The 26,304-nt window shown below is 35.8% G+C and overlaps 4 protein-coding genes and 1 pseudogene across 4 annotated transcripts; 2 read left to right on the forward strand and 3 right to left on the reverse strand.

The window, feature by feature from the left end:
• On the forward strand, positions 3,988 to 9,467 carry LOC104702479 (annotated as a pseudogene).
• LOC109125490 (platelet glycoprotein Ib alpha chain-like) lies at positions 11,023 to 11,925 on the reverse strand. Its single transcript, XM_019227142.1, has one exon. The coding sequence runs from the start codon at positions 11,923 to 11,925 to the stop codon at positions 11,023 to 11,025; it is 903 nt and encodes a 300-aa protein (XP_019082687.1).
• LOC104702478 lies at positions 12,389 to 16,602 on the forward strand. The gene is made up of 7 exons (XM_019227143.1): positions 12,389 to 12,394; positions 12,520 to 13,082; positions 14,983 to 15,040; positions 15,260 to 15,321; positions 15,403 to 15,499; positions 15,610 to 15,651; positions 15,871 to 16,602. Exons 1-7 carry the CDS (start codon positions 12,389 to 12,391, stop codon positions 16,192 to 16,194), a joined length of 1,152 nt encoding a protein of 383 aa, XP_019082688.1. The 3' UTR covers positions 16,195 to 16,602.
• On the reverse strand, positions 16,917 to 18,428 carry LOC104702480 (psbP domain-containing protein 4, chloroplastic-like). The gene is made up of 5 exons (XM_010418333.2): positions 18,081 to 18,428; positions 17,842 to 17,945; positions 17,653 to 17,764; positions 17,304 to 17,531; positions 16,917 to 17,198 (listed from the first exon to the last, which is right to left on the reverse strand). Exons 1-5 carry the CDS (start codon positions 18,355 to 18,357, stop codon positions 17,134 to 17,136), a joined length of 786 nt encoding a protein of 261 aa, XP_010416635.1. The 5' UTR covers positions 18,358 to 18,428; the 3' UTR covers positions 16,917 to 17,133.
• On the reverse strand, positions 19,967 to 21,478 carry LOC104702481 (peroxidase 13). The gene is made up of 4 exons (XM_010418334.2): positions 21,171 to 21,478; positions 20,870 to 21,055; positions 20,608 to 20,773; positions 19,967 to 20,529 (listed from the first exon to the last, which is right to left on the reverse strand). Exons 1-4 carry the CDS (start codon positions 21,426 to 21,428, stop codon positions 20,126 to 20,128), a joined length of 1,014 nt encoding a protein of 337 aa, XP_010416636.1. The 5' UTR covers positions 21,429 to 21,478; the 3' UTR covers positions 19,967 to 20,125.

Raw genomic sequence — 26,304 nt, forward strand, 5'->3', positions numbered from 1 at the left:
TAATCTCAAAATCAGTGGGAGAAGTGACTTGAGCCTTATCAACAAAATACTTCCATACTTCTCCAGAATACAAACAATCGAAGAACAGATGCTGACGAGTCTCATCCTGGTTGTTGCAAAGCAGACAAACTGAGGGAACCGAGAAACCCCACCTTACTAGTTTATCCCTTGTTAGGAGTCTATGACGTGCATTAAGCCAAGTGATGAATGAGTGCTTTGGAATCCTGCCTTTGATCCAAACTGATTCGAACCAGTCCACTTTGATACCCGGTGGGAATAAGAAATCCCAAGTTGCAGCTGTTGAGAAGACATCAGAGGCGGGAGCTTCCCCAAATTTCCAGAGAAACCTATCATCTGCATTATCGTCAAGAGGCATCAGTGGCGGAGTGGAAGGGAGGCAAGCTTTGAGCAGTTGTATGATAGGGCTGCGACTACGGGTGTTTGAGATCCACCATTGACCGTGAACCACCGCATTCGCAACGACATAAGAGAGTGGCAATCCTGAAACTCTAGGTCCCGAGAGACCCGTAATCTCCAGTAGAGGTCCCAAAGAAGTCCAATTGTCAGTCCAAAAATTACAGGTTATCCCAGAACCAATCTCACACACGATAAACGGTCTAGCCAAAGGTCTGAGTTTACAAAGTCTCCTCCAAATCCAGCTTCCTGAGGCAAAGCCATTAAGGTCCCAAAAGCAATGATTTTAGTTAGTCCACTTGGATGACTGTTTTTGATTTTTGGCCATAAACAATTTTTGAGCTATGTATGAATTTATAAGTTATGTATGGATTTAGTATGAACTTATGAGTATTAATGATGAATTTATAACTTTGATCTTGAGAAGAAATATTCTATGAGTTCATGTATTATCTGGACATCATGACAACCCAATTGATCATTGTCTTATTTGGTTTGGACTTATTTGGGCATAGTTTTATTTGGTTTTTGACCATAAATGTCCATAAAATATAGACCCATTTGGACATGGACAATCCAATTGACATTCTATGTGTAGAAAACGATAACTAATTAGATATAAGTTTCTTTAAAATCAGATTATAAGTTTATAATAAGGCTCCCTTGTTCGTCAAAAAAACACGAGACTATCACTAAATGTGTAGTTGTGTACTATATAATATTTGTTCAGTTACAGTATCTACCGAGAAATAAATTCATATATGTATATGAAACGAGTCTGCATTGTGTGAGCTATAGACGTAATTAATGAAATCAGTTTATGATCGACATTCGACAACGTGACTTAACGATTTTACATATTTTGATTAGTATATAAAGTATTGTAAGTGGTTAGTCGAATCAGCCTCAACGGAACCATATTCATAGTCATATTTTTTAACCAAGTGTATCCTTTCTTAACGTTACCCTAAATGGACCTTCCAATTCCATGTTTCAATGGTAATTATCATTCTTACCCACCTTCTTTTTTTTTTCTGTAATTATCATTCTTACCCACCTTCCTTTTTTCTGTAATTATCATTCTTACATTTACGCAATTCGTGATGACAAAAATAAAATAAAAAGGTAAGAGTACAATTTTTGTGATTGTCGAAATGATCAATTATTAATTAGATGAAACTTGTAAATATGTAAGAGAAATTCGAATTTGTGAGTTCTATGTAAGGTCTAAAAGATGTTTATATAGGAAGTTTAATTTAAGTTTTCAGAAAACCTAAGCAATTAATCAAAAAAATTAAAAAAAACTGTTTAGGACATTGTTACCATAACAAGAACAGTTGTTCACATATCACTCTCACGCTAACAGTTTAGGACACTGTTACCATAACAAGAACAATTGTTCACATACCATAACAAGACGTGGGTGTTAGGATCCGTTGGACTGGGACGGCGAGTTTCGCTTTGACGCACATATTTTCAGGAACGTCAAATCCGGCCGAACGGTTATTTAATTCATCCAACGTTATTCCTTACTAAAATGAGGCAACTAACCTCAAGAGTCAAGACTGATGATCTCTAAAATACCAAGATCGTGGGAAAGAAATGACTTCTATCACGAACTGTATTTGTTTTAGGTGGTTATTGTGGACCTGATAGCTAGAGCTGAACCAGGTCCACGTTTACGCATATTTATTGAGGGTTTAACAATGCATGAACGTCTGTTTATTAATGAAAAATAATTTAATTACCTTTAACTAAAGTCATGTAAAATTTATTGATTAATAGTTTTCTTTCATGCGTTTTCTTTTGATATGATACCAATAACGTTGTACGGAGCTCATGCTAAGTTTTTTTGCCTTATGTTTTGCTAATTTTTACTTAACATGTTTTTTTCCAATTTTTCTTTTGTTTTTGTTCAGTTTTTAACTTATAATTGTTGTAGCCAAACATAATATTTTTCAATGATTTTTAAATTAAATTATTGTTTTGAAAGTATTTGACATAATGTTATAGAATTAGAATAACAATAAATTTAATCTTTCTTATCTTCAAACCAAACATGGTCAAAATTCAACATTACCAATTTGACTTAGGAGCTGTTATTGGAGAGGTGATCTCTAAATCCATATGGAATTGTAAATTCTAAAAATCAAAACATATGGATTTTGAAATAACATGTTTTATCATTGGATTTGAATCCTTCTATTTTACATTTTCAAATCTATTCAAATCCATTTAAAATGTGGATTTTGAAATCCAAAAACAAATAATTAAATGAATAACATAGGATTTTAACAATTATTTGTAAATCATAGAACCAATAACACATAATTAGTTTTTGGATGGATTATATAACTCTTCTAACATTTGATTTAGTTACGTTGATAATGCCATACATTAAGTAAACCAGAAGCTGTGAAATGAATCAAACCGAACCCGAGTTATACGTACAACCACAACCACTTATCTCGGTTTATATGGTTTATTGGGCCTTTTATGGATAGTTTCGAGAGTATTAGTAAATAATCTCCAATTTTATTACCTCGTATTTTATATTTTTAACATTGGGCCCAAAACGAGATTAGGAAGAAGAACATATACCGGTTTAATCCGGTTTGGATCGTGGGCAGATCCTGGTTCAGCTGATCTCGTAAACGAATAAACATTGAAAATTCGGAAGCCAAATTAGTTAATATCCTTAACTGAGTTTTTTTTATTGGCAGAGTGTGTGAACGAACTTACGATTCAACTCGGTAAAATAAAAAGCCGTAACGTTTTGTTGAAGTCTGCGTTAATATTGACTTATAGCATTAATTATTAGCCTAATCAAACTTTTTCTTTATCAAAACTATATTATGGATGCGTGAGATCATCTTAGTTGGTGAAAATCGACCGTATATGACTATATGAGTAGATGAACATGAAAGTAACACATATAAAATGGGAGAAATTGCTCGGAGTACCAACATAAGAGTGAGAGGTGCTTTAATTTCTGAGGATTCTGTATATGCTAATATGCATCAGGAACAGAAAAGAGTCGTTTAATATATTACTTGATCCAAACATAATCTATAATTTAAAATTATAGATATTTGAACCCAAATCTAATCGTTATCCATTTTACTATTTTGGTGAAGGTTTGAAAATAGGAAGTTATATTATCTAATCCTTTGTTAAATAAAAAATACGTCAATAATATTTAGAAATCCATAAGTTAACCGTACCCGATCCATCAGCACTACATTCCGGTCATTTATCCGAAATGGTCACTGCCTCACTGGTTAGCATTTCATAATATAAAAAAATTAAAAACCAAATGAAATTAAATAAATTAAAACCACCGACGAAACCAAAAAAAAAGAAGTATATACTCGGTGGTGGGGTGGGGATGATCATCAGACCACTCGGAGCGGTCCAACCGACCGCAAGGAATAATTTCTACAGGCATTAAAAAATTGGTGTCGCCGTCGTCTCTTCAAAACGCAGCCGTTTCAACTTACTAGTATTATTTTCTCACTCTCGTTTAACAAAACAAAAACAATCTGACTTGGATTTTGTCAATAAATAGTCCCATAGGAAAGGGAAAAAGAAAAAAGGTTAGAAAAACGAAGAAAAAAGAACAAAAAGAAGCAAAAGCATTGAGCGTCTCCGGACATTAGGCTCAAATTAGGGCATAACCCTTACCGGAGGCAGAGAACCTATGGGAAGAAGAAAAATCGAGATTAGGCGAATCGAGAACAAAAGCAGTCGACAAGTCACTTTCTCCAAACGACGCAATGGTCTCATCGACGTACAAAGCTCGACAGCTTTCGATTCTCTGTGAATCTTCCGTCGCCGTTGTCGTCGTATCTGCCTCCGGAAAACTCTACAACTCTTCCTCCGGTGACGAGTAAGCTACTTTCCACTTCTGGATCTCTCTTACTCGAGTCTTGTGCTCATTCTGGTTAACATATGATCTTAGTGTTTTTTTTTTTTTCATTTTCAAATAGGAATTTTTATTTTCTATATTTTACCTTTCACCTTTTACGAAATTTAATATTGCATGTGATTCAAGAAACTTTCCTACACGTGGTGATTCGTTCTCGATGATGTTGTTTAAGACTTTAAGTAGTCTTTGTATCCATAGTTTCACTTTCAAGATTCTTTTTATATATAAAAACAATATTTACATTGTTAAATTTTGAGATTTGTTTTTTTTACATATTGCAATGCACTTCCGATTGATTCATTGAGAGATTAATTGGGGTTAATAGTAACATTAATCGAGTGTCTTTGGTTTCAATTGGAATCCCGAAATGTTTATTTTGTAGTTTCCCTTTGATGGATTTGTTGATTAAGTACCAAGTCCAAGAGTTTTATAGTTGATTTTGATGGTAATTTTAGTGGTTAATTGGATACTTTTTACATTGGTACTTACCACACATACTTCATTACCTATCTAATCGGATATCGGTTTTCACCCATTTACTTCCTTTTTAATCGTAATGAACAACTCTTTGTTGCTCTTCATGATGTTGCAATGAATTTAGTTTGGGTTTCTTTGCTAAAGGAACTCAAACTATAACTAAGTCCACTGCTAGCTACCATATGTCAGTGGCCTAGTTGGTTCATTAAGTGGAAATCGATTGACGAATATAGAGATTGTTCAATGAATTTAATAGTCTTCTCACTTGTGTTATTTGTTGTGGATATGTCTAATTCCATGAACTTTTGACATTTTCTATCTATAAGAAATCTCATCCACTTCTCCTGTAGAGTTATATTTTGAAACGATTATATTGACATTATTACTGAACTTTTGACAGTAATATTTTGAATGTTTTTATATAGAGCTTGTAGAAATGGAAATGTAACCCTTGTCACTATGTGTATACACAACTTATTCTCATTTCCTTGATTTTAAATCCATAAATGTTTGATCATGAAATTAAGAAAACATGTACGTTGAACTTGTAACTAACAATGCACAGACTATAAATAAAAGTATTAGGACCTTATCTATTTGCCTTCATTGTACAATAGTAAAGCTCTAGTTGTAACTAATTTCTTTGGTAGTTCCTTTTACACCTTGACAAACTGGCACTATACAAAGTGTTTTGAGTTGAGATTAGTAGTCGTATGCACCTTAGTAATTGTTCCTTTCTTCTTTTCTTTGTGGTTAATGTGAAATTACTAATCCACAACCTAAGATGCTACGAATTAATAAGACCGTATAAATATGTAACTGAAGTGAATTTAAAGCCAGCCTATGTTCATATAATTGCATTAAGTAGATCATGGACAACACATATTAGGATTAAAGTCGTGACCTTCTCTGAAATGCTAAACAACATTCGTGGCTTATCCTTTTTTGGAGTATAAAGTTGGATACTAACACAAATTGTTGCAATATGTAACATTTGAATATAAGCCTTCTTTCCCTCTAGTTCGTTCTCTATATAATAGCCTTTGTTGATGTTATATCTTATTCGTAGTTTTGAAAATGGTTTTGCATATTGATGCATTTTTGTTTTGTTCTTGATATCTCTAGCATGTCCAAGATCATCGAGCGTTATGAGATACAACATGCTGATGAACTTAAAGGCTTGGTAAGTTAGCTGAAAAATACAGTCAACTATTCTTGTGGATGGGTTTTCTGATGTTGTGAAGGGCTTAGAAACGCTGATCGAGTCGGACATATATAATTAATGTTTGAATTTCTCACACCGAACTTATTTCTCTAGAGTTACAGTTATTGTTTCTGTTGAAAGATACACGAACTTCACAACCTTTCCCATCATTTTCTCCATGTGCAGGATCTTGCGGAAAAAACTTGGAATTATCTTCCACACAAGGAGTTACTAGAATTAGTCCAAAGGTTAGAATCTGCCTTTTCTCTCCCTCTTTTTCTGATAAAAATAACTTTTTTTTTTCTTTTCTCAATTTATGAATACAACAAGTTTGAAGAACCAAATGTCGATAATTTAAGTGTTGATTTTCTAATTACTCTGGAGGAACAGCTCGGGACTGCTCTGTCCGTTAGTAGATCTAGGAAGGTATATCTTCTGCTACTTAGTACATTGAACCAATTTATTCCATAAAATCTTCTGTTTAGTTAGTTTTCCAAGAACAGTCTTTTGACATAAACCTTAATGCCTTGTTGTTGTTGTAGACAGAACTGATGATGGCGTGTGTGAAGTCCCTTCAAGAAAAGGTTAGTGGTTTGGTTTTTATTTGCTATCAAGACCATGCATGCAGATCACTAAATCTAGTTAATTAGCTCCAGGTGTATACTTTGGTCTTTGTCTTAGTTTCTTATTTATTCTTCGCTTCATTTAGAAATAGCCATTTTAAACTCTTGATCAAATTCGAACTTTCCCTCATGAATCATCGAAATTGGATAAGGTTGGTTTGTTTCGAGAAGGAAACCTGACTGGAGATCGCTTCAATATATACTTGTTAGAAACTAATGACCATATGATCTTGTCCAAACAAGAGAAGTCTCCGCACATTAGGTTCAAATTAGGGCATAACCCTCACCGGAGACAGATAAGCCATGGGAAGAAGAAAAATCGAGATCAAGCGGATCGAGAACAAAAGCAGTCGACAAGTCACTTTCTCCAAGCGACACAATGGTCTCATCGACAAAGCTCAACAACTTTTTTTTTTTTTTTTTGTTAAAAGGCATTCAATTGAACTGGAAAATGAAAAGAAAAAGTTTACAAGGCCCAGTAGGAAGCCCAATACAAATGAAACCCAAGTTTAAAACCCATACAATTGGAAACAGAACTGAACCAAATGTTAACCAATAATTAGAATCGAACCATTAGTTAGATTCAAACCAGTGATATGGTTGAGAATTTAACCGCCTAACCAGTACTCAATAATGGCATACGAATCGCATAGAGAGAGAGTGGAACTTTGTAGAGAATCGCAACTGAGATTAGGGTTTCTTATGCTCTTGCTATCGTAGTTGTATCCGTAGAGAACCAAAGATGGAGTAGAGATAGGGAGAGATCAGGGTTGCTGGCTTGAAAGCTCGAAGCTCTGTTGCGGATGGTGGAATCGATTTGTCGAAGGAGAAGATCAGCTGATTTGAAAGAGTTTCGATGAAGTCGGTGGTTTCGTTCTGTCCAGATCGTGTAGATAACTGCCTGCCAGGCGATTAGTAGAAGCTTCTTAGCCACACGAGTGCCTCTATAGCGTGTAAGGGAATCAATCGTCTGAGCCCATGAGGTTAAGGGTACAAAACCACAGCGTCGAGAAACCTCCGACCAGATCGACCAAGTGAACGGACACTGAAAGAAGATGTGGTCTTGCGACTCAGGCATAGAAGCACAGAGTAAACAGTGGGGGTCAACTTGAAGTCCCCAGTTCAAGAGTCGATCTCTTGTCAGACAACGATCCAACACAAACAGCCAAGAGAGAAATTTATGCTTTGGAATCCCACCGAAAAACCAGATGATGCTATGCCAGGGAACAGTAGCGAAGGTACCTCTAAGAGCAGAGTAGATGCTACCTGTGTTGTGGCGGGACTTGCAGCAATCGTCAATCCACCATTGGTAAGAGTCATTTTCCTCAGTTAAAGTAAGAGTAGAGAGTTCAATATGGACATTGACTTGAGAGTCCGACCTTGCAGGGGGAAGTTGCCAAGATCCTCGCCTCCAAAGGTCAGCGAGACAAGTGCCTCGACGAATACGAATCTGATAAAGCATGTCTCCTTGGAGGTAAGTCAACATTTTTTCCAACTTGCACCAATTGTCTGTCCAGAATTTACAGGCTTTGCTATTACCTAGCTTGAATTTAATCCACGGATAAGCTACTACTCTAATCTTCAGCAACTTATTTGTTAACCAGGAGAAACGACTGCAAGGCTTAGGAGTCCAGTAAAAACTCAAATCATTAGACAACACTACTCCTCGAAACCAAGCCACCCAAACTGAGCCAGATCTGAAGAAGAGCAGCCAAATGAGCTTGACCATGCAAGCTTTGTTCCAAGTAAACAAGTCCCTAAGTCCCAACTCTCCCTCCTTCTTAAACCGAGTGACTGTATCCCAAGACACACGAGCTGAGTGATGCCCCTCTGTCGTTCCTTTCCATAAAAATGCACTTGAGAGTGAGTTTAACTGTTTTATACATTTCTTTGGCCTGACGAACCCTGAAGACCAGAAGTTTGAGATACCAGAAATGACAGAGTTCAGCATTTGAAGCCTTCCTGCAAACGAGAGAGATTTCGTTGACCAAGCAGTAAGGCGATCCTTTACCTTCTGAGTTAAAGGCGCACAATAAAGTAAGGTAAGTTTCTCTGTGCAGAGCGGAAGTCCTAAATATCTAATTGGTAGTTGGCCATGACTAATTCCCGTGGTGGCTGCTATGCTGTCAATTGCAGGCTGAGATAAACTTGAAGTAAAGAAACTGGTTTTTGGTAGGCAGATCGCTAAACCCGAGACTGCTTCAAACTCTTTTAGTACTTGAAGAACATTTTGCAACGAAGACGCTGAGCCATCAATGAAGATCAGTAAGTCATCAGCAAAACATAAGTGATTTAGCTTTATTTCTGAGCAACGATGGTGATAGTTTATTTTTCCTTCTTCAGCCGATTTATCAAGACAGACAGAGAGACAGTTCATAGCTAAGACAAAGAGGTATGGCGAAAGAGGACCCCCTTGGCGTAAACCCCTTGACCCCTTGAAGTAACCATGGACGTGTCCATTGAAACCAACCGAGAAAGAAGGTGTGCAGACACATGCGTTGAGCCAACGAAGGTAAAGTTCTGGTACCTCTATGCCTCTTAAACAGTTAAAAATGAATTCCCACCTTACTGTGTCAAACGCCTTTGCAATGTCCACTTTGATAGTTATTCTCTTAGGTCCACTTTGTTTCTGATAACCATTTACTATTTCAGCCGCTAACAGAGTATTCTCCACTAGTAACCTGCCTTTTATGAATGCAGTTTGATTCTTTTGCACCAGATCAGGGAGAATAAGCTTCAACCTAGCAACAAGCAACTTAGAGACTACCTTGTAAAGGGTGTTGAGGCAAGATATGGGACGATAGTCAAAGACGAAAGAAGCGCCTGGCGACTTAGGAACTAATGCAAGGATGGTGGCATTGACCGCAGATGGAAGGAACCCCGTGTTGAAGAATTTGAGGATACTCGAGATGACATCCTTTCCAAGGAGTTCCCACGAAGCCTTGTAGAAACCCGAGGTAAAACCATTCGGTCCAGGTGTTTTATTTGCATTTAACTTGAACATTACCCGCTTAATCTCTTCCTCATTTGGAATCTTAATCATTGCCTGAATTACTGCAGGGGGGCAACGGTATGGAAGTATATTCCTGAACCAAGAGGGAGGAGTGTTAACTGGTCGAAGGACAACTGGGGCAAGCAGAGACTTGGAGTGATTCACTGCCAGAAGACTCATCTCAAGAGGGTCGTCAATAATAGAGCCAGATAGGGACGTAAACGATCTAATTGCATTAAACGCATTCCTTATCTGCATCACCCGATGGAAGTAAGAGGTGTTTAAATCTCTTTCTTTCAGCCAGTTGATTCTTGACCGTTGCCTGAAATAAGCCTCCTCAATTTTTCTAAGAAATTCCCATTACGACTGAATTAGTTTTTCTTGCTGGAACAGTGTAGGGGAAGGGCAAGTTAGAGCTTGGACCTGCACATATTGAAGCAAACAGTTAGTCTCTCGCACTCTATTTTGGATATCCGAGAAATTTTCTCTAGAAAGTGTTTTCAATTCTCTCTTTAAAGATTTTTGCTTAGCACTCAAAGTTGACAAACAGGGTTCCTGAGGAAATGTGCTTCCAGCCAGATTCCATGCAGATTCAACCGTTGAGAGGAATTGTGGATGGGTGGTTAACAAGTTGAAGAATTTGAAAGGCTTAGTTCCAGCTGAGGGGAGAGGAGCGAAGAGGTTTAAGAGGCTAGGCGAGTGATCAGATATGTCAGGCGCAAGAAAGGAGACAATACTATCCGGGTAATGAGAAAGCCACAGGTTGTTTACAAGGACTCGGTCAAGCTTTTTGGCTATCGGGTTGAGAGGGTTTTTGTTTGACCAGGTAAAGAAGGAGCCTTGGAACCGCAGGTCAAAAAGCTCAAGTTGCAGCAGACAATCCCTGAGCTCCAGCATGCGAGAGGTAAGATGGTTAACTTTGGGGTTAGAATGCTCTACAGGATGAATGATTTCATTAAAATCTCCACAAAGGACCCAGGGTGTTGCATCAAGCTGGAGGTTTTGATGCAGACTTAGAAGTTCACACCAGAGGTCAGTTCTTTCATCACTAAGGTTTGGGGCATATATGACTGTGAAATAAAACCGATGACCTCCTTGAATTGAAATTTCACAAGTAAGCAGATGCTTGCACTGGTGCAGGACCAGATGACAACAATCCTCCCATCTTCTACAGAGTTATGGTTAGAGGTAAAATTCCATCCTGGACAGGCACTATTCATAACATGGTTCAGATTTGTTTCTTTTATATGGGTTTCAATGAGGGCACCAAAAGTAGGCTTATTAATAGCAAGCCAGTTAGCAAAAGACCGATGTTTATCCGTGTCATTTAAACCTCGAATATTCCAACAAAAAGGTTTTATATACATAGAAAAAGCAAAAGGGGTTAATGAGATAGAGGAAGCCCTTCACAAGAAGGAGGCTTATCCTCAGGAATGGGAACAATAGGGTTAGCGACTGGCGTGTCAATGACTATATCAGATGGGGAGGGACAAATAGGGGTTAAAGAGGAAGGGTGTGATAGGTTAAGGAGATTTGGATCAAGCAGGGAGAGGTTGAGAGGGTTTTTGGGCTTTGAGGTGGTAGGAGAGGGGGCTAAAATATCATAAGGGTTGGAGGTGGTGATTGCGGGTTGGTGTAAGGAAGGTGGAGGAACGGATGATTTTTTAGGACTAGGTTTAGAAGGAGGTTTAGAGGTAGTAGACACATCAATAGGTTCAGAAGCCAGTTGCAAGGTGGAAGGAGAGTCTTGCTGATCAGAGAGAGGTGGTGGAACAGATGAGCTACCCGCAATATCAGTAGGCTTGGTGGAATCAGTGGTAAGCTTTCCTTTGCTTTTATTTACTGACGCAGTTTCTTTCGACTTTTCAGTTGTTGTTGTCTGCTTCTTTTGAGTCCAAGAGGGAGTCACCAAAGAACAATATATAATGATGTGTCCTATTTCGTGACAGTGGGAGCACGTAGGAGGAATCCAGGGGTATTCAACATTAATTGTGATGACTTCTCCACTGTCCCGCACAACCTTAACCGAGGAAGGTAAAGACTCATTAAGGTTTCTTTCAACTTTTACATGCGCAACTGACAAGCTTACTAGGTTTTTTGTGAACTCATCCATTTCCTTTGGCTCTCCTACTAAACCTGCCACTAAGCTAATACCCTTACGATGCATCAGGTCAAATGGCATTCCTTTTAGGTGGGTCCATATAGGAATAGCATCAAGATCAGTCTTCTCCCCACCAGAAGAATCCCATTGAGCTATAAGGAACATACACTCGCCAATATACCACATTTTCTTCTCGAGTATCCTTCCCCTCAGGTACTCATTTGGCACACGTACTAGCATGGAATTAGTAGAATGATTGAGATGAATCTCAAGTCGCTTACCACGACCCCATATATGACTAAGAACACTTTGGATATGCTTGTAGGTTGGGAGTCGGCCTTTGAATCTTCCTACTATGAAGTCTTTGTGGATATCAGCACCCTCTTGGAAGACAGAATCAGGAATGCTAACTCGAGGCTTCCCATTGGCAGAAAAATCAACCGGGGCTAGTCTGGTAAGTGATCTATCAGCAACAGCTTTTAGTTTCTGTGCTAGAGATTGAGTGGTGAGGTCCTTTGCCTTTGGCTGTGTAGATTCGTGAGGAGCAGAAGCAGGAACAAGGGTAGGAACAATAACTGGTTCACGAGTAGATGGAATAGATGGAGCCGGGTTGGGGATAGCAGGGGATGAAGGTTGGGGAATGACAGCAATGGAGGTTGGTGAGGAGACATCCGAGATGATTACAGCCTCTTTAGCAGCAGAAGGATGGTTTGTGACAGCCGACAAGGGGACATTGACTTGCGGTGCAGCGCTTCTAGTAGGAGGGCAGTCAAATGCTAGCGAGTGACTAAAGAACCGCCGAACAACCTTTGGCGGTGGAGTGCTAAAGAGACCATCAGTCTGAGCAACAGTTTTTCCTTCTGCTACAGTATCCGATTGAGTAGATCTAGGGTTTTGACCCATACTCTTGTAGTAAGAGTTAAGTATTGCTTGTGTCTGGAGATTTACTACCACAGGAGTAGATTTGTGGTGAGTTGGGAGAGCCAGAATGGTTCTCTCCATATCGAAGTAATCAGATTGAGTAGAAGTTGGGGAACTTGTGGGTGGAGAAATTGGGGAGAGGAGAGGAAATTCAGAGAGGGAAGGAAGGGGAAAAAGGTCAGGAGGGTCAGGGGGAAGGGGGGAGGACGGTTGGATCTACCCTCAACCAATGTTGAGGGAGGAATCGGGCTGGAAAGACGATCCACGGGGAACCAGCAGTTCACCATCCGTACAGCGTATAGCTTGACTCTTCTATCACTTTTTAACAAAGCTCGACAGCTTTCGATTTTCTATGAATCTTCCGTCGCTGTTGTCGTCGTTTCCGCCTCCAGAAAACTCTACAACTCTTCCTCCGATGACGAGTAAACTACTTTCCTCTTTTGGGTCTTTTTTACTCGAGTCTTGTGCTTATTCTCTTTCTTTAATTGTTTTCCCTATATAGAAACTTCAAATCTAGGGTTTTTTGTTTCTTTCAAATCAACTGAGATTTTCTATTTGTTTTCTGTATGAATATAGCAGTTTCTTTTCCCGTCCCCTCGCCTCGGCATAGCGCTTCGCTTCCGGTTTAAACCTAATTTGAGATTAAACATTGTGATGGCTAACATATGTTCTTGGTGTTTATTATTATTATTATTTTTCATTTCTAAATAGGAATTTTTTTTTTTATTTTACCTTTCACCTTTTACAAAATTTAATATTGCATGAGATTCAATAAACTTTCCTACACGTGGTGATTCGTTCTCGATGTTGTTTAAGTAGTCTTTGTATCGATAGTTTATATGTTGTTTCACTTTCAAGATTCGTTTTTTTTTCAAATGTAAGAACAATATGTATATTGTTAGATTTTGAGATTTGGTTTATATCCAATATTGCAATGCACGTCCGATAGATTTGTTGAGAGATTAATTGGGGTTAATGGTAACATTAATCGAGTGTCTTTGGTTTCAGTTGGAATCCTAGCTACATTGTGCAATATATTGATCTGAAATGTTTTTTTTTCTTTGATGGATTTGTTGATTAATTACCAAGTCCAAAGGTTTTATAGTTGATTTCTGTGGTTATCTGTAGTGCTTGGATACATTTTACATTGATACTTGCCACACATGATGCGTTACTTATCTAATTGAATATCCGTTTTCACCCTTTTACTTCCCTTTTAATCATAATCGTTGCATGCATATGAAACCATACAAGATATATATATGTCTTGATGAGCAACTCTTTGTTGCTCTTCAAGATGTTGCAATGAATTTAGTTTTGGTTTCTTTGCTAAAGAAACTCAAACTGTAACTAAGTCCACTACTACCACGGTGGCCTTACTGGGTTTATTAAGTTATCTATTGACGAATATACCGATTGTTCAATGAATTTAATAGTCTTCTCACTTGTGATATTTCTATCTCCATGAACTGTTGACCATTTTATTTATATATAAGAAATCTTATCCTATATTTTGTGGATATTTCTATTAATAGTCTTCTTCTACATTTTGAATGCGTTTACATTGACATCGATATTAGAAGTGTGTTTTTATATGGAGCCTGTAGAAATATGGAAATGTAACCCTTGTCACTATGCGTTTATATAGCTCCTTCTCATTTCCTTGTGTTATATCCATAAATGCTTTATCTGTGTTATATCCATAAATGCTTTATCTGAAAGAAAAACATGTTGAATTTGTAACTAACATTACACAAATATAAAAGTATTAGGACATTTTCTTTTTGCCTTCATTTTACAATGGTCAAGCTCTTGTTGTAACTAATTTATTTGGTTGTTCCTTTTATAGCCTGACAAAGTGTTTTGAGTTGAGATTAGTACGTAGTCTTATGCATCTTACTAGTTGTTCATTTTTTCTCCTTTTTTGTGATTAGTGTGAAATAGTATTTTCACAACTTAAGATGTTACGAAGTAGTAAAAACGTGTAAATAACTAAAGTGAATTTTAAGCCAGCCTATATTCATAATTTTGCATTAATAGATCATGGATAACACAATTAGGATTGAAGTCGTGTCCTTTTCTCTGCAATGATAAACAACTTTTGTGGCTTATCTTTTTTTTTTTGGAGTATCCTGACAATAAACTGTTAGTTAACACAAATTGTTGCATTATGTAACATCTGAATATAAGCATTTTTTTTCCTCTGGTTCATTCTCTCTATAATAGCCTTTGTTGATGCTATAAATCTTATTCGTAGTTTTGAAAATGGTTTTGCATAAATTATTGTTCTAATGCATTTTTGTTTTGTCCTTGATTTACTAGCATGTCCAAGATCATCGAGCGCTATGACATGCAACATGCTGATGAACTTAAAGCCTTAGTAAGTTAGCTAAGGAACACATTCCAATAGTCTTTCTGGTTGGGTTTTCTGATGGTATGAAGGGATAGAAGCGCTGATCGACTCGGACATATATATAATTAATGTTTTGAACTTGTCACACCGAACTTAATTCTCTAGAGTTACAGTTATTGTGTCTGTTGGAAGATACACGAACTTCACAATCTTTACAACCTTTCCCATCATTTTCTCCGTGTGCAGGACCTTGCGGAAAAAACTCGGAATTCTCTTCCACACAAGGAGTTGCTAGAAATAGTCCAAAGGTTAGAATTAGACTGCCTTTTCTCTCCTCTTTTTTTCTGATAAAAATTACTTTTTTTTCTTTTCTCGACTTATGAATACAGCAAGCTTGAAGAACCAAATGTGGATAATATAAGTGTAGATTTTCTAATTTCTCTGGAGGAACAGCTCGAGACTGCTCTGTCCATAAGAGCTCGGAAGGTATATCTGCTGCTACCAAGTGATTGAACCAATTAATCCATAAAATCTTCTGTTTAGTTAGTTTTCTAAGAACAGTCTTTTGACATAATCCTTAATGTCTTGTACTGTAGACAGAACTGATGATAGCCTCTGTGAAGTCCCTTCAAGAAAAGGTTAGTGCTTTGGTTTTTATTTGCTATCAAGACCATGTTGTAGGTTATGCTGGGCTTCATTTAGAAATAGCAGTAACTCTTGATCAAATTCGACCTTTCCCTCATGAATCATCGAAATTGGTTGAGGACAATTTATGTTTCGAGAAAGAAACATGTCTGGAGATAGCTTCCATATATACTTGTTAGTAACTAAATGACCTTATGATCTTGTCCAAACAGGAGATGTTACTGAGAGAAGAGAACCACGTTCTGGCTAGCCAGGTAAACAGAATCTCTTATGCTTTCTATATGCTAATTAATAACTTTATACACCTTCACTATAGAGAGATACACATACCTTACATAAAAAAAAACATATTAACGTTGAAGGACTTTGATGGATGCGACAAATTTAGTGGAACCCTAATATCTTATGTATGTGAAAAAAAAAAGATTTTAAAATTCATGTTAATATTTAGTAGGAGCTGTAGAGGAAGAATTATTGGAGAATTTCTGACGAGATTTTTCTTTTCTTTTTTTTATTTTCTGTTTTTAACAATATAGATTAGTTTTTTTTTCGCCCAAAAGAAAAAGGATTATATATGTGAAAATTTCACTAGAAATGTTTATAGAAAAAAGAAATGTAAGAAAGTTTCTTACAGATGGGGAAGAACACGTTTATGGAAACAGAGGATGATCCAGGAATGTCATCGGAAAATAGCTCCGGCAACCAAACACCGGAGACTCTCCCGCTGCTCAAGTAATAACCACCATCGTCAACGGCAGAGTGTTCACTTCAAATTTAAAGCCTGATTCAGATTTTTAAAAACAAATTTGTAAATTATTAAAAAGCTGCATAATCTCAAACCTTTTTATCTTCCTCTAATGTGGAAATTAAGGTAGAACAAAAAAAACCACGAAGCTCTTTCTCAATAAACAAGAATTGTAAAACTAAAATAAAGTGTATCGATCATTATCGTACCTTCGGAGACAAACATCAGAGTTCGTGTGTTTGTGTCTAAAAGTACGGATGGATTTATGGTTCTGCTTTCTTCGGCGTGAAGAACCCTATATAGGGAGCTTTTGTTTTCCCTTTATCATTAACTGTTACTCGTTTAATTATTTGTCTTTAACTGTTACGCTGGAAAAGTTATTTAGTTGAATCTCTTTTAATTTGATTTAAAATCCATATCCGATATTTTGTTATTGTGGAACTTCCTAGTAAATTAATAAGAAATCAGATAAAGCCACCTGGAAATAAAACCGACATAAAATTCGGTTCGGTATGGTTCGCTTTAACATATGGAATATTGAATTTGTTTCATGGTATGGTTTGGTACACTGCTCGTATTTGGTTTACTGTAATAATATTACAGGATTCTCAACTTTTTGCATACACATTTATGTACCGCGCTCTTTGTGTTCTTTAGTCACTCTTTGATTAGCTCTTGTGTAACCCTGTTGAAGATCCAATGAATCAAAAACTCTTTCGACTAAATCCCTCTAAACAACACGGAACGAAGTAGCTATCCTCTTCAGATCCTTGTAGTATCTCTTCCATTGAAGCCCTTTAGCATCAAAACATAAAGCAGTCAAATCTTATGTGTAAAAATAACCAACAATTTTTCACTGTGTCATAGAAGCTCTGACTGGAAGAGATATTTTGTTTTTACCGTTTCCGGTGACACTGAACAAGTAAAGGCGGTTTCCGGCAGCTGTTGCAGTGATCAGTACATGAGGCGGCTCTAGCTCGAATTGGTAATAGAGTCTACCTTGGTGTTCTGCTACATTTGAACTCAACACTTTCCCTTCTACGTTTTCTCCGATCACTTCTGGTCCAAACGCGTTAATCACCTTCGCTGGTGGTCCAATATTCTCAATCTTAACATCGTCCCCGAGGTCTGTCACACATTATATGCAAGTACCACACTAAGTCAATCAATCTATGAATACAACTAGATACCTATAACTCAAAAGACTAAATCTGTTGAAGAATCTTTCTCAATGGCAGAGACAACTTACTATCTGCAAATCTTAGAACAGGAGCTACGATAACAGACACGCGGCCTTCTTTAGGGCTAGCAAATCTCAAGTCAATCTCTGTGCCACCAAGATCAGCGATCGATACAGGTACCTAAATTGATATAACAATGAGAAAAGAATCACAAAATATGACTAAATAACACACTACAAAGAGCCAAGGGACCAAACCTCATTCCAATCTTGAGGAACCGTAAAGGCGTAAGGGATGATAGGACTCCAACCAACACCATGTCCTCCTGACTTCTCGTCTGGTCTACGGTATGTTCTCCAACCTGTCTGAGCATTACAAATTACATTACACCAACATATCTTCAACTACTAGTGTATCAAAGCCTATAGGTTTATGAACCTATATATGATCCAATTGTAACATCCTCAAGAAGAAGAGAGAACAGAGTGAAACGAACCTTGATCATCAGGTTCGGAAAGACCAGGAACCCTGCCGGCAAGAAGACCCTGTTTCACGACAGCCAATCCTTCCCCTGGAAACGCTAAAGCCGTCGACGAGGCTAAAGAGAATCCAGACGCCATTAACGATCTTCTACTCAAAGCAGTAGTAGCGCACCTCTCGTCTCTCTGACTCTGAGTCTCACCGCCATCGACTCTGCGGTGAGCGGAGATTTTCTTGTGGTAGGGATGACTGGAAAAACTGACGCAGCAGTACCGGAGAAGAGCTGTTTCCATATTTTTTCTCCGGCGAATTCGAGACTGGGTTGATCAACAGACTTGTGGCTGATACGCATGGCCCTCTCACTTCTTTTGTCATTGTGATGAATGATGATACCAAAATCTCTTTCTAGCCTCACACGTGTCAATGTGAAATCACACGTACTAGGATCAGGATCGAATTAAAAAAATTCAGATTACCCTCTTGTGAGCCGGCCCTGAGCTAAAAAAGCTCATGAAGCAAGGGCTTTAGGCATTAACTAACTATCTATACGCATGCCTCTCACAGTCCCTTTTTTTGAAATGCTGAGTTCGAACCCTTGTATTGGATATTTTATAGAAACATTTTTTGTTGTATTTTATTTTTATGATTGGCCAAAAAAAAATCAGATGTCAAGACTCTCGTGGTACGGTACGGTAAGTTTTGACGAATATACAAATTTCATCATAATCAAGATTCTGCGATTTTCAGACTCATATAATTCATAAACTTTGGTAATAACAAAACAAAAAGGTAAAATTCAGTTTTCCAATTACTCTGAGCAAAGTCTTTAACAAAAAGGTACAGTAAAATTTAGTTTTCCAATCAGAAATTACACTTTATAGACACACACAACACACAACGTCTCTTTTGTCGTTTAATGGTTTTTCGTCACTTGGGCTTTAATGAGCTTTTTTCTCTTTCTTGTTATATTAATTGGGTGGGTTTGAGTCCACTATTAATTTCAAGATGTTACGAAGTGAACAATGAGTCAATGACGTCATTCTATTATTAAAGAGAAAACTTTCATATATCACCGTATTTAAACACAACAGATTAGAATTTTTCTTAAACATTTGTATGTATCTAGAAACAATACATATGTTTTTTTTTTTTAGCTAATTGGTACATTAGTTTGTGGCATTATAGATACGCCTGATCTCTCCATTGATACTCGTTTCACCCTAATGGCGCCCATTTTTATCATTGATCTTGTGAAATCACCCTTCAAAGTACTGTTATTGACGAGGTATGCGTCAATGATTTCTTTGGTTGTATTGTCGTGGTACAAATTTGAGTCGGAAGCGATGACTCCTCGCCCGTTTTTCTGTGTTACGGAATATATGGTCGTCCGTCACTGCCTCGGGGACATTTCGACCTAAGGACTTGGAAAAAGTTACGGCTAATTGTTGGATCTCCAACCTCCAAACGCCGTGTGACAAAAAAGCATATCGTCAACCGGATGGTATGCGCTCCAATTGGGATAGTTATGTTCTTAAGATCTAAAATCAATTGAAAACTCATGTAGATGTTTATATTGATATCATATTTAATTAGTGGAAAAAGACCCACTGAATCTTACTAAAAAAACAATGCATTTGAACATTAAGCAATTAAAAATACGCTGAAAGAAACAATTTGTGGAAATTCTCATATCGAGAACATAAATTTGCATAACTTTTGCATATGTTATGCATAAAAAATGCATAATTTTTGACATGTCTAGCATAAAGCAACATATCATCATTGTATTGATCAAACTTCAAAATTGTATCCAACCATTCATTTTTATGTCTAAACAACAACAAAATTATATTCAAAGACATTAAAATCACGTATATGAGAAATAATTTTGTACAAAGGAAATGTAATTGGCTTATTGCTTTTTCCATCATATATTCAAATTATAGATTAATAGATACAAATAATTGGTATAACTATTTTTTTTAATAATTCAAATTTGTTTATTTTATTATTCCAACATACTCGGATTTTATACTTTAACTATACATGAGTTCTTCGAAACTAGTTTGTAGCATTGCATAAACGTCTAATCTCTCCTTGAACACCGATTTTCACTCCAATAGCACCCATCTTTACCATGGCTTTAGTGAAATCCGCAGCAAAATTAGCTTTAATTGAACTTTGATTAGTTTCTAGGTACGAATCAATGATTGTCTTCATATTATTGTCTTGGTACAAGACAGAGTCCGATAAAATGACACCTCGACCATTTTTTATGTTCCGCAAGATTTGGTCATCAAACACAAACTGGCTATCCCAATCCAAAGGAATCCTGACATTAACATCACCACCACGGGGACATTTTGATCTCAAGATTTGAAAGAATTCTGGATCTATCGTAGGGTCTTGAGCATCTAGACGTGGTATGACAAAGAAGCATGCTGTTGTACCGATAGTATGTGCACCTTAAACAAATATATAAGATTCGAGTAAGCAAGAGATAGTTTTTATTTTATCGAATTATTGAGACTATGATAACATACCAGCACTAAGAAGTACAAGATCTTGATCTGAAAGCCCTTTTTCTCTAAATTTTGATTTCAAGGAGTTTATGGAATCTTGAACATCTGGTAAGTTCGTAGCATGACCAACATTTGCAATCCGACCGTCTCTCCTACCGGTTGGAACCTCATAAAATGGTCCTTTTGCCTAATAAGATAACATTATTTTATATCAAAGCATATTTAACCCAATATATATTATTGTATTCATTTTTTTCATAAAGAAATATAATAAAAGTGTAACCTCAACGATAGCATCTCTAGCAGCAAGAGCAACGATGTCCGCGCAAGATACAACGCCCGGACAAAGCCGTTCAAGCTCTGATTTGGCTTCGTCAATAACATCGAAACCAGCCACACCCGCATTACCTGTGGCAAACCTTTCGTCATCTTTCCCATCATGCTTGATTAGTATGGACCCATCACAACCCTACAACAACATATAAACCACAGCAATTTATATATGTCATGATCACTAGCTAGTATATAAAATATGATTATTAATGAACTAGTTTTCTTTTTCTTTTCTTTTTTTAGCATTGGACCTCAACGAAGCAATCGTGGAACTGGAGACGGAGTAAGACAGCAGCCTTTCCGGGGTCGTTGGTCACCGCCTGCTGAACAACATCGCGTACGATTGATTCTGCTCTTGGACATGTTTCTGAATAGAATCCAAACTCTAGTTGTGCCTCCGAATAACCTAGTTGACCATAAAAAGAAAACGAAACTAGTAATAATGCAACAGTGATCATTTTCTGACCAAACAAAAGAATTGACATATCTTCTCGTATTCTACGGCACATTTTTTTGATGATCGTTTAAGATAACTTGCAAAAAAAAAATATATTTGCTCCGTCTATATATGCATAGAGGAGAATCAGAGATTCAGTGTATAGGCATACACATTGTTTTGACCTTATGTCATTTATTGCATATAGCTGTTACAGCGTAAAACCTTCAGAAAGGTGACAATAATTTTTATAAAATTTTGTGAAAAGGATTCTTTGTATCATAAAAAAACAATGCAAAAAACATAGTAAATTATTCAATTAAGTAATTTTTTTTCCATTTTATATTTTCAAGCAACAGAGTTCTTGTTCCACCAGACACCATAAACAAAGAATAATAAATCAATTTATTTTACTTTATTCCAACTTTGGCTCTCTTTTTCCCTTAAACAAAACACGATAAGCTAATTAATCAAAAAAAATTATAAAGAGAAAAAATTCAAAAACAGGGCTTCCTCAAAAGGTTCACGTCGTGGATAATTTATAGTAACGTGGCTAGTGTTAAAGTAAAGAATATTGCATGTGGCAACAGATAAAAGAGATATATATTGAAATCCATCGTAACGTCTTTTGTTTTCTCTGCAAAATGTCAAAGTGAAGTGAGTATCAGACTAACTCAACCAAATGACAGCAAATGGCAATAAATTTAAGGAGTTACGTTCGATGAATGTGGAAGAACCTCTCTGAGGTGGAAGGTTTCAGCTAAACAAAAGGTTTAATTAGCTGATTGATGATATCTTAAAGAACAAGGTTAGCTCTTTGTCACGTGAGGACCACGTGTAAATATGTTTGTTCGTATGCAAGGGGGGTAATATATACCTACTCTAATCTCTTTATTTCTATATCGTATGATCTTTCTCTAAGTTTATAAAAAAAAAAGAGAGGAGTGAGACAGAGAGGGGCACGAATAAGAGATTGTAAAAGAGAGAAAATGAGATTTGGCTAATGACTAATGTTAACGGGTTATCTTCTAAATTCGTTAATATAGTTATAAATTTTCAAAACTGTGAGTATACACATATTTGAGAAACGAAAATTAAAGACATATACATTCTATAGAAGTTTCTTAAAAATCTTTAAATTAATTGCATGGTTCTTTCAGTTTTTATTATATAGCACAAGTGTGCAGTGTCTCAAGTCTCTGAACTGGTGGAGAATTTGGACTATATATTTACATTTTTTTTACGATATATGGATATAATAATTACTCACCTTTGATATTTCACTGCAATTGCCTCATTATTTTTTTCAGTTACCATTGAATTTGTCACCTCGTTTAATTAGACTTTTTAACACAATATTTGTAATAACGGAAATGTTATATTAATTATTACTTGTAAGAAAACAAATGATGGAAATATTTTTGAAAATTGGGCTTAAGACCAAACTTGGGTGTAGGAACTCAAGAATCAAGATTGGTCTATAGATCAATACAAGAAATGATTTTTCATGCAATTTTAAATTTAATTTGAAGTATAATGCTTAACTCAAGTGGATCAATACAACTTTGATGAGTTTTAGTTTAGAGATTCTTATACAAATCGCATTGCAACAACAAAAAGACCTGATACCCTGTACGTATCTAAATATCTATCATATACCTATTTATATACATTGACAAGACGAAATAATGTAACCATGCATGTCTGTAACGAAAAATACAGAACACAGTTGAGGGAAAAGTGAGGCAATTAAAGAAAAAATAAGAAACGAACAAAATGATGAATTGATGGCACGCCAAAGAGAAGAGAGTTAGAAAGATGCAAAAACTTATGTTATGTCACTTTCCTTTGATATTCACACTTCTCCAACCTCTCTCTCTCTCTCCAATGACTAGACCGGACACATTTTTAGTTCTTGCCCCCTTTTCTCAGACCATTTTCTCATTCACTTTCCTTCTTTCTTTTTTTCCCTTTTTTATAGTACATACTTATTTTAATTTCTAAACACTTGTAGAGTGTTGTTCAAAGAAAAAGAAAGAAAAAATCACTTGTATAGTGTGTAATTTAGAATTTTGAAATGAAACCATCATTTGTCGCACTTGAATTTGATTCGATTTTCTAACCTACCCCATAATCCCACTTCTATTCATATATGTTCCTCTTTACTCGATCCCATGCGCTTCCTCTTAGTCTTCTTTCTCATCATCATATATATACCCTTCTTTTTACTATCTTTTTCCTCAGATATTTTTTTTCGGTTTGTTTAATATATTTAAATATAATTTTATACATATTTATGAAGACCTCGTTAATATTTATTCGACGGTGTTTTCATAACGTTTATATGTGTGTATACTTTAGTAGTAACGTAAAAAGAGCCGAGGTGATATAATATCACAATTTTATAGTGATAAAGACAACTTCACTCGAGAGAGTCGAGAAACAAAGTACTTGCTTATTCTGAATTTCTTTTGTCAGATTCATGTGTGTACTTATATATGCAGACAATATAAGGTTACAAGAGGCTTTAAATAATGTCATTAATTACCCATTGGGAAAAATAATCATAACTATACCTTATTTTATATAATATCCTAGAGAGCTCTTGTCTAGACATTTTGGTTAGACAGTAGGATTAGTTAATATTTATCTTAGGTTAGATATATAGGACAGAATCAAAAATCCCAACTTTTTTGTAGCCTTTCGTTGACAAAATAATTTGTTTCTTTTATAAGAAAAAAGGTTACGTATGACTTAGTTCTTGCAATTGCCAAAAGGCTAAAGGCTAAAGGCTTTTAAGCTTGAAAGCAAAAGGCTAACACTGTACGTCTCCACCCATTGCGCTAATATATCATTGATCTTAGATTCTATGAGATCTCCTTCGCTTTCTATATGTGTATATATACAATTTATGCATATCTATATGTGAATAAACTTAGAACAAGATAATCATTGTCCATATGTGGACCCTTTACCTATAATCTAAATTGACATGTATATAGCTAGTGTTACTAGTACGATAATTTCATTACGTACGTTCCCTATAGTTGTTAATTAGAAGTTCCAAATAATTTATAATTTCAGATATGTTACCGTTATTTAAGTTAGATGAGTAAAAGTGAGTATACTTCATTATTAATAGTTTGATTTTGTATTTAAACAATTGATATATATTTTAAACTATATATAATTATATATCTGTCTTTTTCTTAAAGATGAATCTCATGATATTGTTCTTGAGTAGCGAGATTTTATGGTCCGAAGATTTTTTTGTTTTTTTGGAAAAAATGGTCCAAAGATATACACCAAACAAGTTGTATGAGATTCATCACAAACCAAAAAAAAAAAAAAAATCCTACCAGAAACAAGACTTTTAAGCGTAAGCAAGAGAAGAAAACAAAAGAGTTAGGGAAATAATTTGGGTGAAAGCCTATTTCGACAAAGCACTTAGTGTACGAGTTTTGGATAAACAAATGTTGTTTTTATAATTACTATGTTGCCCGAGTTTGCTGCAAATTAATTTTTAGTTGGGTGATGCAACAAGTAAAAAAAATACTGTAAAACTATGCACTCCCACCAATCATATATATATCCGTTCTATTTCCTATTTAATGTCAACAATTTTAAGTTTCGTGGCGACGAACAATAGATTGTAAGGCACTGGGTTTTGTAGTAATAACGAAGATATGTGGATTTGGTATATTCTACTCAGGTTACGATAAATAGCTATAAATATATATAGCCCTTTAGTTACTCATTGTAAAATACACCAAATGCAACAAACTTAACCATATAAGTAAGAGAAAAAAAGAGTTAGATAGATAAAAAGGGTGAAAAGCTCACTTTAGGCAGCAAAACATAGTATTTTTGGGTAAACAAAGTGGATATATTATCGGGTTCCCAATTTTTTATTTTGTTATAGAGTTTTTGAAGCAAGATTTATGCGTGTGTCTAAAAAATTGAAATGGGGAAAAAAAATATATTGACTTATCTATGCAAAATACTACGACTAAAATGTCATAACAGTGTTTGTCCAAAAAAAAAGGAGATGTCATAACAGCATTCTCGATGTTGCTGTTACAAAAAATATATTAACAATAACAATAGACATATTGCTTTATTAACCACTGTAATTTTTTTTCATCTTTATTTTATTTTATTTCCTCGTGTTACTTATATTTTTGATACCAATAAATCATTGCTACATTCCAAAAAGAAGTACGTTACTATATTTAAATTCAACGGCATGTGTCAAGAGCTACTTAAGCTTAGAACTGATTACATGCACACAATCCTAACGTGTGTGTGTGTGGACGACATACTTGTTAGTTGAAAATTTTCGTTTGACAGCTACTTAATTATTAATTCGATGTTTCCCCTGATGTTATTTAATTTGCTATTCGTTGTTGTTTACGTATTAGTTAAATACTAGCGTTCCTAATTAATCTACTTTTAAGGTTTTAACGTATATGAAAAGTAAAGGAAAATGAATATATATGAATATGTTATTAAAATACATGTTATTTTTGTTATTAATTTTTTTATATCATGTAAATATTATTTTAAACTCTTTATCAATCAATTTTTTTTTCTTTAATTTTAATTGTAAAGTTGACAAAAAGATAACAAATCAACTAATTAATTTAAAAATTGTCAGAATTTTAGAGGTTAGATTTCAAACTATATAGTATGTCTTTAAAACGTTTAATTAATTAAACTTAATTCTAATCTCCACTAGGAATCACAATGACTTGTATAACCGCAAATCACCAATGTCTATGATAACCACTAGTCCCTCCCCAATGCAAATATCGAACTAACTAAGGGGTAATCTCGTCAACAAGTCCCTATATAACAAAACATACACATCTGGCACATAACTTAACCTATACACCTTAATTAACCAAGAAGAATTAGAAGGCAAAGCAAAAGATGATCACGGGAAACGA

This window comes from Camelina sativa, chromosome 7 (assembly GCF_000633955.1).
Source record: "Camelina sativa cultivar DH55 chromosome 7, Cs, whole genome shotgun sequence".
NCBI lineage: Eukaryota > Viridiplantae > Streptophyta > Magnoliopsida > Brassicales > Brassicaceae > Camelina > Camelina sativa.

Excerpts from the sequence above, each read along its gene's own strand:
- LOC104702478 (XM_019227143.1), top strand. Across the intron at positions 15,041-15,259 it reads CTGATGAACTTAAAGCCTTA|GACCTTGCGGAAAAAACTCG; the intron begins GTAAGTTAGCTA and ends CTCCGTGTGCAG. Across the intron at positions 15,500-15,609 it reads TGTCCATAAGAGCTCGGAAG|ACAGAACTGATGATAGCCTC; the intron begins GTATATCTGCTG and ends CTTGTACTGTAG.
- LOC109125490 (XM_019227142.1), bottom strand. The coding sequence starts at position 11,925 with ATGTGGTATATTGGCGAGTGTATGTTCCTTATAGCTCAATGGGATTCT.
- LOC104702480 (XM_010418333.2), bottom strand. The coding sequence starts at position 18,357 with ATGGAAACAGCTCTTCTCCGGTACTGCTGCGTCAGTTTTTCCAGTCAT. Across the intron at positions 17,946-18,080 it reads TTCCGAACCTGATGATCAAG|GTTGGAGAACATACCGTAGA; the intron begins GTTCGTTTCACT and ends ATGCTCAGACAG. Across the intron at positions 17,765-17,841 it reads TTCCTCAAGATTGGAATGAG|GTACCTGTATCGATCGCTGA; the intron begins GTTTGGTCCCTT and ends ATATCAATTTAG.
- LOC104702481 (XM_010418334.2), bottom strand. The coding sequence starts at position 21,428 with ATGTGCCGTAGAATACGAGAAGATATGTCAATTCTTTTGTTTGGTCAG. Across the intron at positions 20,774-20,869 it reads CTAGAGATGCTATCGTTGAG|GCAAAAGGACCATTTTATGA; the intron begins GTTACACTTTTA and ends TTATCTTATTAG. Across the intron at positions 20,530-20,607 it reads TCTTGTACTTCTTAGTGCTG|GTGCACATACTATCGGTACA; the intron begins GTATGTTATCAT and ends TATTTGTTTAAG.